Source organism: Silurus meridionalis, chromosome 18 (genome assembly GCF_014805685.1).
Source record: "Silurus meridionalis isolate SWU-2019-XX chromosome 18, ASM1480568v1, whole genome shotgun sequence".
Taxonomy (NCBI): Eukaryota; Metazoa; Chordata; class Actinopteri; order Siluriformes; family Siluridae; genus Silurus; species Silurus meridionalis.
Genome location: NC_060901.1, coordinates 6,014,885 through 6,033,512, shown reverse-complemented (window position 1 = coordinate 6,033,512; position 18,628 = coordinate 6,014,885). Strand labels below are relative to the sequence as shown.

Below are 18,628 nucleotides of genomic sequence, written 5' to 3'. Positions count from 1 at the left end.
TGATACACATTGTGGTACAATCAGGTAAGTCTTTTTAAAATTTTTATTAATTATTAATGTTTGATGCTCAACAGAAAAGTGTTTACTGTCAGGAGATCGCAAGGGATCAAATCCTTATGATACCACAGTCATTATCCATGGGAGTCAATATCCATTTGGGCAACATTGGATCATCGGCATCTTTGAGCCTGTGTATGCGGAAGAGGGTAGATAGCGCTGATCTGTGATGCAGCATGAAAAGCAGGTCATAGTCACCGGGAAACACCTGTTTGCGCACCATTTGGTTGCTCTCATGCAATAGGGGAGAGCGAATTGGTTTGTAGGAACCTGGAGACTAACAAATTGAGAAGAAAATGGGTGGATTTAACATTTTCGATAAAAACTCTAGATGTCTTCAAAATTGTACATTTTAATATTCGCCATCGTTTCGTTGTTAATATATTTTTATATACGTTTTTAAAAGTTTCATAAACCTGACAGTAACTTATGCAGATAACATCATGATCTTTGGTACATATTGTAGAAAAAGTTAAAAATATTTTGATTCTATTTTGTTGTTATATCCCCATTAACTCCTAATGTCTTTATCGAGAGCGACTTACATTTTATCTCCTTCATACCACTGAGCAGCTATAAGGTTAAGGGCCTTTCTCAGGGGCCCAGGAGTCTCAGGGGCCCATGAGCTTTGTGTGGCTGGGATTTAAATTCAAGACCTTTGGAGCCCTAACCACTAAGCTACCTCCTCCAATAGATCATTGTTTCTTTCAAGGGCTCTTCCTTGTGTTGGATCAAGAAAGTTTTTCTGTAAAACAGGTCGAGGTTTTGTGAAAAAACGCTTCCCAAATTGAATTGTCCTTAACTGAATCAAAGTGGATCAGAAATGACTCAGGGTTCGATCCTCGGTATCAGATCAGTTCTGTACATTCCCATATGAATAGGAAGTGAAAGCATCTGTGTTGCCAGGTGTTGCTTTAGACACGTTGGAGTTTTTTTTTCTTTTCTTTCGTCCTCTCCTCAGGAGGCTTTCACAGACTTCAAGGCTACTCTTATGTAACCGCGAGCGTACGTGTGTAGCTGTGACTTCTCTCTAATGGTCCTATAGTAGCCTGAGAATTGTCTTGATGTGAAGACAAGGTAACACCTTATGCTTTGTCTGCTTTGAAGTGATAATGAAGATTTACCTGCACCGCAAATATACCAACCCATGCATAATTATGTGCATATTTGGCATTAATTATGTGCATAGTTGGCAGCAGATACTGGCACTATAAGTGTGCTATTATATAGATACTGTTTCTGGGATTTTCATGAATGTGCTACAGAGTACTCATGTGCTGCCCTTCAGCAGAAGAGATATTTTTAATTCTGTCACTCTCTATGCATTTAGGATTGATCAGGGGTGTATGTGGGTGGGAGGCAGTCGCTTTTATTTCTGGCCTGCTTTCAGTATATGTGTGTGTGTGAGTGTGTGTGTGTGTATGTGTGTGTTTGTGCTGGTGGAGGAAAAAGCTGAGCTATCAGTGGTGCGCAGGCTTTCCTTCACTTCCTGACAAAACATCCCGAGGAGCCTTGGTCTGATCCAGTCGGGAAGAGGTGCAGGAAGTGAGGCTGAGATCACAGGAAGTGGCTTGCCTAGGCCAGGAGGACTGTGCTTGAATAAAAAAAAAACAAGTGGAAGTTTTTAGATTAGAGACTGCAGAGGTACGGGTTAAGGTCTGCCGATCATGGGCGTTCAGGCCATGTTCCAATTGGCATTGGCACGTGTGCGTGAACGTTTGAGAGAGTGCGTGTGAATGTGTGGGCGTGCTTTTGATGCTCTTGATGTATATGAAAAATGGAAGATCGCCGAGAAATGTATTCATCCCTCCGACTCATCCACTTCACTAGTGTCTCTCTATCCACTTTTTCAGAATATCCCCCCGTCATCTCATCGTCTTTTTTGTTTTATAAATGAAAAATAGGTGGAATGGTACACAACACCCATTTCCAAGTCAAAGTTGATCATCTCCGATAACAGCATGCATTTTATCCCTCTATTAATCCATCCATTTGCCAATGAATACGCTTTTTTTTTTTTATTAAATTACTTTTTACTTTTTATCCATTTATGGCTACATTGAATACTGTAGAATGTCAGTTTCTATTATCATTTATATTATTACAGGTACTGTCACTAAATGATACTGGAGACTCCTTCTAAAACCAGTATTCATGGTTTATTTGAAGTGTCCTCTGCATAAATTTGTTTTTACCTTTAAGTTGTTACGTTAAGTTTATGTTAATATGGAATGTGTTAGATTAAACTTGTGATTTACCTTGTAGCCGAAACTCCCATGTCTTTTGGCTGATCAGCATTGATAATATAATGGACTTATATATACATCCAGTTTTGTGTTTTCATTTTGTAGAAGATTAAAAGCTAAGCGGTCTCTGGCATGGCGATTTCTAGAAAGAGACAGTAGGGCAAATTTAGCGTTCAGTGACTTCTTTAAAGGTGCAGTGGAAATACTCTATATCCTTCCACATTCATTCACCATCACTCTGTTTTTGTCACATTTCAGATTTCACCTAAACGGATCTGAGTCATAGTCCTAGTATGAGAAGCTTCTAACTATGTTGATATGTAAAACTGCAGACATTGGTTCTTGGTGGAAATATTAAAAGCCGCTCATTTTATTGGACAAGGTGATTCAAAGAGCTTTGCTGATTGGTCCACAGCTCAGGGATCCAAACCCTTCCTGTCAGAGTTTCCTTTTTCCTACTAGCTTTCCTGCTCTCCAGCATTCAGCATCAGGGCTGGGCTTAACGTTTCCTAAAATCTGTGTGACGACTAAGAAAATTCCAGTCTTTAACACGTAAAACGTTGTTGGAGTACTATTTTAGGGACGTTGCCGTACATTTAAAGGGAATATTCCCCACCGTTTTAAAGATTCCAGGGAGCAGACGTATCCTCAGGTTTTGTGTTGCCTACAGCGAGCTTCATATAGGAAGTCCAGACCAAAGGTGAATAATACGACATTGTGCTTTCTTATTAGATTATATATAATTTTAAGCTTTTGGGGCTCATTATGTAAAAAGCTGGTTATCATATGTAAATATGTTGTATTTGGAAGTGAAAATTGTTTCTCCATTTTGCATTTGACTCTCAATAATATGTGCTGTATATACTGTTCAGTTTGCTCAGGTCTTTAGCCAATCTGTAACCAAACAACTGGCAGAAGTCTTACGTTACTTTTGAACATAGTTAGAAAAAGTAGCTGAGCTTTAAAGACAAATTTGGAGTGTAATTTTGTGGTCATTGCCTCAGATCTTAAAGAAATAATATACCTCAACAAATGTCTAGCTATTTTATATATAAATGTTCTAAACATGTAGGTTTCACTGAACATAGTCTTAAACTTTAGTGCGTGCTTGTGGGATTATTTTCTAATAACGCCGCATCCTCAACTGTTATAGTGATAAACACTTTGAACAATTAGTTTAAAAAAAAAAAAAAACGTGTCATATATGTATTAGTGTATACTTATAATAGTATTCATCTACGTTCCTGGATCAAATACGTATAACAGCAATAATCATTTTCGAAGGTCCTGAAATGCAGAAATCATGCAGACATCTCCTGAGAGGATTTATGTTTAGAGGGAAAATTACACACATATCCATGCGTTTTCTGCTGGTACGACTCTTAAAGCTGCACGTATAGAAAATTAATTGATATCTTCCAAACAAGCAATAATAAACAGTTAAACCCCCATCCAATTAACCAATTATGTACTACCAGAAAACTATGCAGATACAGAAAAACAGACATTTGAAGGAAAATCATACATGCTCATTTTCCTCTACAGTTTGGATAAGCCTTTGCACACTGCAGCCTCAGATTTTTGTTCTTGGCTGACAGGAGTGGAGCCTGATGTGATTTCCTGCTGTTGTAGATCATCCACCTTAAGGTTCAGTGTGCTGTGCATTGTACATACCATTCAGTTGACCACGTGAGTGATTGTTTGAGCTACTATAGCCTTTCCTTCTTCTCGAACGAAGTGTCTGCAGAGATGCTGATGTTTTTCATTTTTCAGTGTTTTTCTGGTTGTTATGCTATGGTTATAGTTTGATTAATATGTGATGTGGACATTAACCGAAGCTCTTGACCTGTATCTGTAAGATTTTCTGGATTGCCCTGCTGTCACATTATCAGCTGATTGGAAAATTTCATAAATGTGCAGAGGTTCAGGTGCTCCTATTTAAGTGACCATTGTGCATCGGTCTTAGCCAGCGTTTTGTTTCTGTACTGGCAAGAAAGAACACATTTTAGGTTTACAGATATTAATTTTAAGGGATAAAAGATGTTTTATGCTGTTCAAGAACATGACATTAAATAATAGATTACTTTTCAAGCCTACATTAGAACTGTGACCGGCTGATTGTCTTATTAAGGTGTAAGACAATGTACCTGACTCCATAAACTGACTCCATTTGCAATGCAAAGTGTTGTCACAACAAATATTGATTTTATCTTGTTTTTTTACTCCGCTCTTTGATTCATCTACAGCAATTATGTTATAGAGTGAATGTGGGTTTATATGTCTATAGCACGTATTTGCAAGTTGTCAGATGTGTTTTATTTTGAATGCATTCGTTATTCCTCAGAACCATTTATGATGATGGCTGTTTATGGCTAATGTCACTTGTCCCTCTTTGCCTTTCGTTTGATATATATCTAAATTTTTTTGTTGTTGCCATCTTCCATGTTCTCTAATTTTTCTGTTACATAAGCGAGGGCTTCCGCTCTGCCTTCCAGGACAATAGCGAGGGGACTTTCTTGTACGCTGCCATGGGGTGTGTGAATGCACATGTGAATGTGTGTGTGTGTGGGAGGTGGGAGACATGCCTGTATGAGTTACTAGTGGCAGATCAGGTATGTGTGTCAGTGTGTGTAAGAATTTGTGTGGATGTTAATGGTTTGAGTGGTACATGATGGAAACGCTTGCCGCATGTGTGTGTTTGTGCAGTGCCTGAATGCGTGTATGTGTGTGTGTGTGTGTGTGTGTGTGTGTGCGTCCTCTCGAAAAAGGAAGTGGAGGTGCCGTAGCTTAGCAGAACAAGCAGAGTGCAGTGTTGCCATGGAGACTTGTAATACAGGGTTCCCTGAAATTCCATTTTTTCCCCCCAAATGGATCTGTATCACAGTGTCCATGGCAACCACTTACAACCGACGGACGTCAGGTCTTTTTTTCTATACCTGTCTCAATCTCTTTCTCGCACACATGCATATATGGGCATACATACAGAGAGATTAAAATAATATGCTATACACCAGGAGCACATTCTGCAGTATAGAGACCTACTTTGATGCTGATTATGAAACCATGTGTGAATGTGTATATATGTGTGTGTGTGTGTGTGTGTGTGTGTGTGTGTGTGTGTGTGTGTGTGTGTGTGTTGGTAGGGTTGTGAGGCCAGCGTATTGAGCAGCGCACACCCACCCCCCACCCCCCACACCCTCACACACATTCCCAGAGCATGCCTATGAGTCCACCTGCCGACGGCAAACATGAGGCTCCCGACAGGCCGCGGCAACAGCACGCCCCTACCAACGGAAACCATGGAGACGACAGCATTCGTGGCTCTCCGGGGTCTAAGGGCGTCTCCAACGATTCCATGGAAGATCTCCACGGAAATGCCGTCATTATCCGCATCGGAATCCCTGACCTTCAGCAAACAGTGAGTCTCTGCAGCTTCTTCTATGATCAAAGTTTCAAGAAGAACAGTGTGAGTTCAGGAGCTATGACGGCATCGACGTATGGCGTGGCGCTTGCTGTTCTTCTCTCTCATGCACACTTAGGCATCCTTTTCCAATCTACCTGTCACATCCATCTACTCATTATGTATCTCATTCTCTGTTTGGATCTTTTGAGCTCTCTCATTCGGCTGCTTTTGCTGGGAAAAAATAAGGAATGAAATAAGGTGGTGTTAAAGGAAAGCAATCCGCAATGAGTCACTGTTACATCAGGGGCCTGAAGTGTTTTATTCCTCTTATACAACAGCACGCGGCTGCAATTTTTGACAAATGACAACATTAATCTTCTATTATCAGTTGCACACACAGTTACTCCTTCAACAGCCTCTCTTGTATTTATTAAAACCAAAATGCAACTTCATATCACGGAGAAACTGAAAAGCGCAGCCCTGAAGACTTTCCCATGGTGGAAAACTTATTATTCGTATTGTTATTTAGTAGGACATCATTTCCATTACCACAGTCACATTCAGTGTCAGTGAAAATATATGCGTTTGTGTCACTGAACAAAGATGAGCTGGTATTCCAAATTTATTTTCCGTTCTTCAAACCTTTAACTCATGAAACATTGGGCCTAATTTAACTTTTTACATTTACAGACTATTTGAGGTTCGGATTAGACCAGAGATGCCAAAAAGGGCATCAAACTTGACTTAAAATTTTGCATTATAAAAGACATTATATTTTAAAAAGTTGCCATGGTTTATGATATAATATCCCTTTATTATTTCATTATATTTAAAATAAAAAATAAAATAAAATAAAAAATAGAAATCATGACTCTGTAATCTAAGCAACAATTTAGTTTATTGTTCAATGCCTAATTCAGTGTATTGAGAGACATGAAGCTAGTCCTTATTTTTCAAAAGACCCAGGCATTTTTTTCTTTTCTCATTCACCGATCAGGCATAACATTATGAACACCTGCCTAATATTGTGTTGGTCCCTCTTTTGCTGCCAAAACAGTCCTGAATTGTCTAGCATTACCATTATTAACTTTTTCAGCAATGTGCGCTTCAGAAGCTTGTCTGTTGGATCGGACCACACGGACCAGCCTTCACTCACCACATGCAACAATGAGCCTCGGCCGCCCATGACCCTGTCGTCTGTTCATCACTGTTCCTTCCTTGTACCACTTTCGATAGACACTGACCACTGCAGAATGGGAACATCCCACAAGAGCTGCAGTTTTGGAGATGCTCTGACCCACTCGTCTAGACATCACAATTTGGACCTTGTCACACTCGCTTAAATCCTTACACTTGCCCAATTCCTGCTTCTAACACATCAACTTTGAGCACAAAATGTTCACTTGCTACCTAATAAATCCCTCCCACTAACAGGTGCCATGATGGCGAGATCATCAGTTTTATTTACTTCACAAGTCGTTATGTTATAATGTCATAATGTTATGCCTGGTCCGTGTATATGGCATGGCAGGCCAAATGAAAGGTCACCATGGGCCATTTTTTTCAACTTCAGGCTCAAGTTTTGTCATCTCTGGATTAGACTTGTTAGATTCATGCAAATGGTGCAACAGACAAACAGATTCATGCAACAGGCAAAAATACCCCCCAAAAGTTCCCATAATAAATGTAATAACTTTGATAATAAATCAGTAATTTAACAAAAAATCACTGTTGTAACAAAGCACAGAAAATCTCAAATCTTAATTTGAGAATTGGTGTAAAGTAAGAGCAGGTTTGTAGTAGAGGAAAGTATTTTTGTGTCTGAGAGGAAGCCTATCGAAAAGTTTTTGTAGATCCTATCAATGGATTAAAAAGCGCTAGTTCAGAATATCACAGTGATATTTTAAGAAATGTATTCAATTAATATCGCTTACCAAACGATAACCCTTACTTTCTTAGTATTTATTATTAGTTTTCTGTCTGATTTAATCCTTTATTCAATTGAAAAATTAAAAGTCACTCAAAAATGACAACCTACACATTAACTTAAAACAAAATTAGCGTAAACGTAGAATTTTAATTATAGCTTTGCTAACTCATTTTTCTCGAGTTACCATGTTCTTCAGTCGTTGTTTAGTCACAAAACTAGCATGGAGAATTATTAAACTTGGTTATAAAAATAAAAAAGCTCTGGAGTTGATACTGCAGGGGTTTAGTCCTGCACACTGACCTGCATTAATCATCTGAACTATTATCTCAAAGAACACAGCAGTAATTCTTAGATATATTGTTACCTCACCTGTTCAGGCTACCTTCACTTTCCCAAGCTATGAAGATATAAATAGTTGTTCCGTTTAAACAAAAGGGAAAAAAAACTATGTTCAACCAAAGGGAAAGGCTAGTGCAAACTCTTTACTCCTTAACACTAACGTGGACTAAACCAAGCTTTATACTGTATTTTAATTTTCTCACCCTATATGAAATATGTGAAGCTTTCGAAATCTAAACGATCAACCAAAAACCAAAGCAAAATGCTCCAAATCGTGTCAGTACAAGCGTGTGTGTATATTGTTTGTAGAAGTGTCTGCGCTTGGACTTGGAGGCTCCGGTGTGGGTGTGTAAGCAGCGGGTTTTGGTTACTCTGACGCAGAGCCTGACCGACGTTCTGAATTATGGCCTCTACCTCCCGGCCTTTAACGGCCGAGCCGGCAAGTTCCTGGATGAAGAGAGACTGCTCAGGGAGTATCCTCTCCCTACTGTCACACCTGTACCTTACCTAGAGGTACACACATATTTGTCTTACTTTGCTTTCTTCTTATTGGGATAATTATTAATGCAGGTAATTGTAGCTATAACACACCTAATGGTAAATCTAATGCTTGAAACATGGCTACAACAAACAAAGCAACAAAGGTCCACACAAAGTCAACATCCTTGTGAAGACAGAAACACAATACATACACAAATCCAGACAAATTCGTATGTCTTTCTACTTTTGTAATTGGTACTGTCTGATTTTTTTTGTGTGTGTGTATGTGTGTGTGTGTGTGTGTGTGTGTGTGTGTGTGTGTGTGTGCAGTTTCGCTACAAGAGACGCATTTACACTCAGAGCCATGTGGACGACAAGCAATTAGCCAAACTTCACACTAAGGTAAGACACTCGACAGAGGGGTTATAAAGTGTCATTTTTCTAAATAAAGTTTTGTTGAACATTTGTTATTTGTAGACAATTATTTAAACAATAAACCATTTTCAGAGATTATCCACATGAATACAGACAGGTTTTCTCTCTGCTTTTGTCTTCTGTAAGCAATGAAAATTAGCTAAAAATGAAAAAGATGTTTTCAGTTCTGGCTTAAAAAATTAATTTCAACAGATGGCTCGAAGAGAATGGCGTAAAATGCTCCATTTATTTATTATTTATAGTTCATTATTAATTTTCCAATTTGAAATATATTAAGTTTAGACACAATCCTGCATGGAAGATTTTTTGCGTAAGAAAAACGTATTTATTTCTAATATACAATGTTGTAATGGTCATGACGTTAGTTATCTCATTCAATTTCCATTCCAGGCCAATCTGAAGAAATTCATGGAGTATGTTCAGCAAAGAAGTGTGGAGAAAGTGTGCAGGTTCCTGGAGAAAGGGCTCGATCCCAACTTCCATGATGTAGAAACTGGAGGTGAGGACCAGAGTTTTTCATTTTTTCTGGCACACAGCTGAAGTTTTTCGTTATAGTCGTTTTACCCACTATTTAGGTTTCTTTCTTTTTTGAAGATGTAGGTCTAGAATCTTTTAGATCTAAAATTTTAGATATAAAAATCCAACATTAACAAAATAGTTTGCTTTTAGATTTTTATGTTAACCTAGAACTGTCCAAAGAACCCAGTCTATTAAGGACCTTAAAGGTATTTTTATGTATGTATTTATTTATTTTTTACTATTTTTTTTCTAGCTTCTATGTAGAATCCAATAACAGCAACAATCTAGAAATACAAACCATCTCAAACATTGTTTCTTTCTAAAAGAACTTCAAGTGAACAGACTTCAGTGATATAGAGATATATAAACGCTGCATATAGCTACAATTTAAGAGTAAAGCAAAGCAACTTCAAAGTTTTGTAGAAACCTAAAAGCTAAATTTCCCTTTCAATTCAATTGGTATTGAATCCATATACCATATACCATATACGGTACAGTACACATTGAAATATAACAAAAATTCCTTCAGGACTAAGTGCTACATTAAATTCCTTCAGGACTAAGTGCTACATTAAATAAAAAAAAAAAACTAAACACAAGATAACACCGAACACACTAAAACAATCTGTCATTACATTATATATTTTTTAATCTTGATTTGTAAAACATACAATAAAGGAAAATTGTTTAGCTTTTTCAATGAGGGTCCTGTGAGGTTTAATGAACCCTCAGTAATGAACCTAACAACGATGCATTTCCCCTTTTTATGAATATTTATATTTATTCATTTTGTTAATTTAGAACTAGCTAAAGATCCCTGTATGATTTGGTGTCCAATATTTTTGGTTATTTCGCTTAGGGAATCTGTGTAAAACCTAACAACAAAGGATTTCTTTTTTAAAGATTTTTTCATCAAGAAATTGTGAACCGTTTAGAACCCAAAATAGCTTTTCCTCTAAAGAATGATCAGGAGAAAAAAAAGAAACTCTTTGATGAACCCTGAAAAGCATTCTTTTTACGCAAGAGAGTAATTGTAGACTTTTGGGAGATCAAGAATGTGTTTTGTAACAGTGTCGATGTGTGTGTATGTGTGTGTTGGCGTTTTAGAGTCACCCCTTACCCTTGCAGCACAGTTGGACTCGAGCGCTGAGCTGATTAAAGTTCTAAGGAGCGGAGGAGCTCATTTGGACTTCAGAACCAGAGATGGCATAACCGCAATTCACAAAGCTGTGCAGACCCACAACCACATAGCTCTAACTGTGAGTTTTACAAACACATTTACACACACACACACACACACACAAACACACACACACACACACAATCCCAACCCCTCTGCACTAAGCACCATCTGTGGGGATATTGTTCAGTGTTTTACTGCAGTCTGAACGAAATATTTATTTTTCCTAAATGAACAAGTGAATGGACTGCAGAGATGGTGTAAATGTTATTAGAGATTAATTAAAGTTGCATATACCTACAAAGAAAAAACATTAGGGCATAAGATGTCCAAAATTGTATATCCATTCTTCTTCTTTTTTTTTTTTTTTTTACACAAATATATATTCTAGTTAGGATTAACACTTTTTTTAGGCCTTATGTCTAGATCCAGAGCTTCAAAAAACCTTGTTACAAAATCTGTTCTGCTCTTATAGAGCTAATACATGAAACGAATGGGCACCAATGCATTTATTTACATGTTTTTCCAGTATAAATTGGCCAATCAAAAGAAATTAACATTAATGCCAATAAATCATAATACATAATGGGTTTAGTGCTAAAACTACATTATATGGCGAAGTATTTGATCACCTTACCATAAGATTGGTATGGGCATTCCACATTTGGTCCCCATTTTCTGTTATAATATCCTCCACTTTTTTGGGAAGATGTTCCACTAGATTTTAGAGTGTATTTGTCAGGTACTGATGTAGGTGAATTGAAGAGGCTTAGGGTGCGGTCAACATTCCAATTCATCCCAGAAACGTTCAATAGGTTTGAGGTAGGAGCTCTATAGTAGGTCACTCAAGATCTTTCACTACAACCCATGTAAACCATATCTTTATTTAGCTCAAAGGCATTGTCATGCTGGAACACGTCTATTCAAAAGAATTCAACAATGGACATTGTCCCAAAGCGGCTTTACAGCGATAAAGAGGTTTTGAAGTGGGAATGTAAAATGTCCGCATTCCGTCTGCGTCTCCTGGTTGGAGTAGAGGGAAAAATTCAATGCTACTGCATCCATAGAGATCCTATACAAGCTTGTAGAAGATGTGTCTTCTTTTGCTTCCTTGACCTCCAATAAAAAATAAACGCTCAAGGTTAGCATTTACTGGCTGCATTTAACCCTACTATGGTTCTAATACCAGGTTTAAGAAGCACTGAGTCAAGTAACTAGCATAAACAGAATATCAAGTCAAGTAGCTAGAATCCAAATTCCAGCTAATGGCTGTGAACATGATATTTTTTCTCCTTCTGCAAAGCAGGTGTTCTTTCATTATCAGGCATAGTTGGTTTAGAGCAAAAATTATAAGATGCTTTTATTTGTCACGTACACATTACAGCACAGTGACATTTTTCTTTGCATGTTCCACTTTATTAGGATGTTGGGGGTCAGTGTGCAGGGTCAACCATGATACGAATAAAGAATTTATTTTGTAGGGCAGTGGCGGTTCAGTGGTTAATGCTCTGGGTTATTGATCATAAGGTTGGGGATTCAATCCCCAGCAAGCTGCCACTGTTTGCCCCTTTAGCACGGCCTCTAAACCTTTCCACTCCAGACCCTGCACCCTGCACTCTGCATCCTGACCCTAGCATCCTAATAATCCGTCACAATAATGCAAGACTATCTGGTTTGGAGAAATACAATCTTATGTAAACAACCGTTACCTGGAATTTGGGTTCTAGCTACTTAAATCGATATTTAATTTACACTAGCTCCTAGAATCAATGCTTAACCACCCTGGAATTTGAAATATACTATTCTTAGTTAAATACATCTTATTATGCACATTGTTTTATTATTTTAATGACATTGCACATATGCACAATGTAATCTATTCTTTATGTACATAATAAAACTTATGTTTCGCTGAAAGCTTTAATTGATCAGATAAAAAAATACATTTTGATAATTGAGTACATGTAAAAAGCTAGGCATTGTTAGTCGAGTACATTTTTTCTTCTTCTTCTTCTTCTTCTTCTTCTTCTTCTTCTTTCTGCTTCTCCCATTAGGGGTCACCACAGCGGATCATTCGTCTCCATACCCCCCTGTCCTCTACATCTGCCTCTTTCAAACCAACTACCTGCATGTCTTCCCTCACCACATCCATAAACCTCCTTCTTGGTCTTCCTCTTTTCCTCCTTCTTGGCGGCTCCATCCTCAGCATTCTCCTATTGATATACCCCATGTCCCTCCTCTGAACATGTCCAAACCATCTCAATCTCACCTCCCTCACCTTATCTCCAAAACATCCTACATGCACTGTCCCTCTAATAAACTCATTTCTAATCCTGTCCATTGTCATCACTCCCAATGAAAGCATCTTCAGCTCTGCTACCTCCAGCTCCACCTCCTGTCTTTTACTCAATGCCACTGTCTCTAAATCATACAACATCGCAGGTCTCACCACAGTCCTATAAACTTTCCCTTTTACTCTTGCAGATACTCTTCTATCACAAATCACTCCTGTCACTCTTCTCCACCCACTCCACCCTGCCTGCACGCTTTTCTTCACTTCTCTAACACACTCTCCATTACTTTCCACTGTTGCTCCCAGGTACCTGAATTTATCCACCTTCTCCACCTCTTCTCCCTGCAACTGCACCACTCCACTGCCCTCTCTCTCATTCACACACATGTACTTTGTCTTACTCCTACTGACTTTCATTCCCCTTCCCTCCAGCCTGTACCCCCACCTCTCCAGGCTCTTTTCAACCTGCTCCCTACTCTCAGCACAAATCACAATATCATCTGCAAACATCAAAGTCCATGGAGACTCCTGTCTGACCTCGTCTGTCAATCTGTCCATCACCACTGCAAACAGGAAAGGGCTCAGAGCCGTTCCTTGATGCAGTCCAACCTCCACCTTGAACCAGTCTGTCATTCCTACTGCACACTTCACTGCTGTCACACTGTTCTCATACATGTCCTGCACCACCCTCACATACTTCTCTGACACACCAGACTTCCTTATACAATACCACAACTTCTCTCTCCACCCTGTGGCACACTTTCTCTAAATCCACAAACACATTATGCAACTCCTTTTGACCTTCACTATACATTTTCAACATTTTCAAATATTGTGTCTATGGTGCTCTTTCTCGGCATGAAACCATACTGCTGCTCACAGATGGTCACTTCTTCTCTCAGCCTGGCTTCCACTACTCTTTCCCATAACTTCATGGTGTGACTGATCAACTTAGTTGAGTACATTTCTAGTTGGATATATACAAATTACCTGAGTTAGAAATAAGTATTTTTACTGACCAATAATTTTCCCAGTACTTTTTTCTACCTTATAGTGTATAGTGGCATATTTGTAAAAAAAAAAAAATACAAAAGGTGTGTACGTAAGAAATAATATATGAATAAGAGGCATAGTTGTGGGAAATCTAATCAGATCGATTTCCCTCTTTTCCTTTAAGATCTGAGCGTATGCCGGCGTCTCAGCTCAATAATGATATATGTAAAGATTTCACGTCAGTAGTTTAGTGAAAGAAATAACCCACAGACTGATAGGCACAACAAAAGTTTTTTTTGTGCTTTTGTGTGTTCATTCATCTCCTGTTGTGTTCCACCACCCACATCGGCACAGACATTCATTGCCACGGAAAAATAACTGAAAAATGAAACCAAATTACACGTACGCAGGTGTTATAGCCCTAATTTACACTGAATAAAAACAGAGCTCTTTGTTTCTTATTTTTCCCCTCTCACATTCCACATCTGCAGACCCTGTTGGATCTGGGAGCGTCTCCGGATTATAAAGACAGCCGTGGGCTCACTCCTCTGTACCACAGTGCTATGGTGGGGGGTGACCCGTACTGCTGTGAACTGCTGCTGTATGATCACGCTCAGCTCGGCTACAGCGACGAGAATGGCTGGCAGGAGATCCACCAGGTAGCACACACACATTCACACACACGCACACTCATATATGCAAAGACACTTCTATATGTTTAACTGTGGCATTAGGGGAACTAAAGTTCGGGGGTGGTGTTGATTCACAGGCTTGTCGTCACGGAAATGTGCAGCACCTCGAGCACTTGTTGTTCTATGGAGCTGAGATGAGCGCGCAGAATGCCTCAGGAAACACAGCGTTGCACCTCTGTGCTCTCTACAACCAGGTACACACACTCATACACACATTTAAGTTTTTAAAGTGGAATAAAAAGCCCACCAAAAGTCCCTGTTACATTTTATCAAGGTGGTTTGCGATATTATGATGCTATAATAGTAGTGGTGAGGCTCTGGGTTGCCAGGTTGAAAAACCAGCACTACCATCAAGAAACATGTTGAAATATTAAGTTTTCCCAGACAGTTTTCCTAGAAAATGTTACCCCAGGAACCAAAAAATATATGAACGATGTAAAATAGAATGCAGAAAAGAATAAATGATAAAACATAATTAACAAAATATGAAAAAGTATAATATTATTTACTGTTATAACAGTTACAATATTGTATTCATACCATTATACAGCCAGTTCAGCTGTTAATGCATTATATATTAGTGTGCGTATACATAACACATTATATATTTATAGCTCTAAAAGCTGTGGGTTATCTATATGCTTTGACCCCAAATAATTGATTTATAACATACAAAATGTCCAATTTCAATGCCAAAAACCATAATTCAAAAGTACCCTATTAGTGTTCGAGTTCTTTGTACCTGCAAACCGAGAGAAGCTCCCCATCATTTACTGTGAACATTGTTATTATAGTCATTATATAATAATCAAAAACAGGACATGGTGTTCTAGGAAAATGATCACTGACAGAATGGTGTATTGCGGCTTGGTGTTGTTGACGATGCATTGTACTACAGCAGCTTTTTTATTTATTACAGGATGGCATTTCAAACTTTTTTATCATTTCATTTAACAGTATAATTAAGTAAATAAGACAAAACCCTTCAGATTCTTATGTAACTGAGAAACCACAAAAGAAACAGTGATACTTCTTAGCTAACAACAAAGTCGATTATAACAAAGAACTGATTCTGGAGACTCCTTCCAAAGAAATGGCAACTCATAGAACGCTATATCAACAATGCTACATTTAGTAATTAGAAAACCCCCGATTTTGGTTGTTATTATAGAAATAAAAACATTTTAGAATTTGACAGAAAATGAGTAAAAACACCTTCTGACCTTGAGTCAACAGTGCGGTGATATAAATCCTAGAATTTATAAGCCTGTTTAATTATGTATATACACAGATTTAATGGTTTTAATGTTAACCTCAGTTACTTAAAACCAAATGTCAGCTTGTGTCTAGTAAAAAAATCTAGTTTCGATTCCTGTGGATTCAAAAACTCTGGAAACAATGTGAACAAATAAAAAGGATTATTTCAGCATAAGATGCCTTAAAAAACTTTAAATATAAATGATGCTCAATCAACCAATATTGAAAACAATCAATAACTCAAAGTATCCTTTGCTTTAAAGCTGTGCATATGCCTTTATCCTTGATCCTACACCAGTGTACCCTCTCCTCTCTCCCTTCTTTCCACACTTCTGCCCCTCACCTCTATCCCATCCCACTCATTTCCTGTTGTGCAGGATGGCTGTGCCCGAGTGTTGCTATTTCGCGGAGCAAATAAAGACATCAAGAACTACAACAATCAGACAGCATTCCAGGTAGCCTGTCAGATGGAATAAGATCACACATAACAGCATGATTTAATGCAATAATAATGCTTTTTATTTGGGGGGGGCTGTTTAATCTTGAAAACAACTACAGGTGGCCATCATCGCAGGGAACTTTGACCTGGCTGAGATCATCAAAATCCATAAAACCTCAGACGTAGGTAAGACATACTTTGACCTTCTTGACCTCACTTTAAGACAATTAGGTTGAAAAAGAGGTTCCTAATTTTTTTGAATTTATTGCACAAATTAAAAGCATTTGTCTGAATTTCAAAAGCAAAGAGTTTAAGCAAGAATTAGGACACCTTTTAACGACAGTAGATATTCAAACATCAGCCTGCTCTTTTAGCTCTCATGTCTTTATTTTTTACTCATTCTTGTGGCTTTGAGTGCCGTGTTGATTGTAATCTATTCAGTTTAGTATAAAACCTGTCGAATGTTTGGAAGTTTTTATGGTTTTGGAGACACATACATATTCCTTATGTATATATGCAACAAAGTAGGTAAAATCACACAAGAATTGGACAGTGAATGACTGGAACATAATGACTGAAGTCCAAATTTGACATTTTTGACTTCATCAGAAGAATTTATGTAAGACAGAGAACAGGAGAGAAGATGTTAACAGACTGCTTCACCTCCACAGTCACACATGGAGGTGAAAACTTAATAGTTTCGGGAGAAAAAAAGTTTTTTTTAAACGCACGACGATGCCAAAAGATAAACTCCTGAGAGAAATAGTTGTGAAAGGAAGGAGGAAGAGAGTGAACAATGACTTTCTTGGTAGGCTACTGTTTAGATACAAGCCGTTGTAACGCGTTGAGTCTGGGTGAAGGGAGAGCCCGCTAACTCCAGTTACAACAGAAATCATATAAGCACAGACAGGTTTCCAAAACTCGTGCTTTTTTATTTTTCTTGGCAACAACGTTACGGGTTAGTCAAAGATACTTAGAAATGAGAATCAGAAAATAATAGGGACATATTCCTCGGTCTTGCACACATGCAGTAATACCGGAAAATGTGGCGGCAGCCTATTCTCAAAATACCGCTCTGCTCTTAAAGGAACCACAACATATTTCACCCGTTACACCATGTAACAGACACTGTCTTTTGTTAAAGCCTGTGTAAAGGTTATTAGTTTCAGTGTAGATACTGTAGGCGGCTTATACACAGGTGTGGCTTATTTATGTTAAAATTAAAAATCTTTGTCAAATTCAGTGGCTTATATATGGGTGCGCTTTATAGTCCAGAAATTACGGGTAGTTTGTTGCATAGAAACAAAAGGAACATGCACGTCTTTCAACAAACATAGAAGACTAGGTGTTTCCTAGACATGCACTGTATCATTGAGGAGGTGCCACTATTGCCAGTGGATTGAATAAAATATTGAATATTACCTGTGTTAAATTGTTACTTCTTATAGTATATCAGAGGTGTAATCCAGCCGATTAAAAAAAAGAATTTCATGAATTAATGATGCTCTATACAGTAGCTTACGATTTCTTAATTTAAATACTCTACATTAAAAACACCGGATATAGACTGTCATGAAGCAGCTTTCACCAGATTCTTAACATGGCACCAAAAGGATTTATGTATTCAAAGTACACTTTGAACTTGGGGTATTGTCTGTTTTTTTTTTTTTTTTTGCTTTCTCACAACTCCTATATGTGCCAAACATTTGCATGGTGACTCTAAATTGGCCTGGTGTGAATGAGTCATTGAATGTGTGTGCATGCTGCCTTATAATGGTCTGGTGTCCCACTAGGGTGTATTCCCACATCGTGCCCATTGTTCCTTGGATAGTTTCTGTAATACTGAACAATGTAATAGGGTTGTCTGTAGGGCAGCAATTTGTGAAAAATCTGAGTTCATGAGTTGGAAATCTGTAAATGATGACAAATTATCTATTTTTAAATTAATTTATATTTACATATAGTGTTGTGAAATTTCAAGGTAGTTCTCGTAGCAGCCTTGACCAGTTGTTTCCCTCACCAGCCCCCACTAAGAAGAAACCGAGGGTGTGAATTAGCTGTTCCAATAGAAACGTTAACATGAGCATGGATGTGGATCTGTGATTTACGTTACAGCCGGCACTCCACAGAGCAGTTGTTATAGGAAATGAATCAACACCTTCATGACTAATCCGATTTTTTTTAATTAAAGAATAATCCAAACCACAGCGTTGCTGTTGCTCGGCTACTTGTTCACAGTTTTAGTGATTTGTTGACTGTCAATAAAATGTTAAAAGTGGATTAGGAAAGAAAGTATTTGCCGAATTATTGAATATACAGTATTTAATCTCTGCATTACTTAAGTACCAGCCATCATTATACACCG

General features: G+C 38.1%; 1 protein-coding gene across 13 annotated transcripts in view; it reads left to right on the top strand.

The window, feature by feature from the left end:
• shank3b (SH3 and multiple ankyrin repeat domains 3b) overlaps positions 1 to 18,628 on the top strand; it is a 36,831-nt gene that overhangs the window by 3,590 nt on the left and 14,613 nt on the right. For 4 of the 13 annotated variants that reach the window (XM_046874444.1, XM_046874446.1, XM_046874445.1 and 1 more), the window contains exons 1-11: positions 2,550 to 3,003; positions 3,849 to 3,992; positions 5,447 to 5,721; positions 8,285 to 8,488; positions 8,786 to 8,857; positions 9,281 to 9,389; positions 10,517 to 10,668; positions 14,367 to 14,534; positions 14,645 to 14,761; positions 16,202 to 16,279; positions 16,383 to 16,449. In XM_046874444.1, coding sequence (XP_046730400.1) covers positions 5,521 to 5,721; positions 8,285 to 8,488; positions 8,786 to 8,857; positions 9,281 to 9,389; positions 10,517 to 10,668; positions 14,367 to 14,534; positions 14,645 to 14,761; positions 16,202 to 16,279; positions 16,383 to 16,449 — 1,168 coding nt within the window. In that variant the 5' untranslated portion in view covers positions 2,550 to 3,003; positions 3,849 to 3,992; positions 5,447 to 5,520. Of the gene's footprint in view, positions 1 to 2,549; positions 3,004 to 3,848; positions 3,993 to 5,446; positions 5,722 to 8,284; positions 8,489 to 8,785; positions 8,858 to 9,280; positions 9,390 to 10,516; positions 10,669 to 14,366; positions 14,535 to 14,644; positions 14,762 to 16,201; positions 16,280 to 16,382; positions 16,450 to 18,628 lie in introns of those variants that run through there. The other 9 variants (XM_046874439.1, XM_046874437.1, XM_046874435.1 and 6 more) reach the window with 8 other exon arrangements.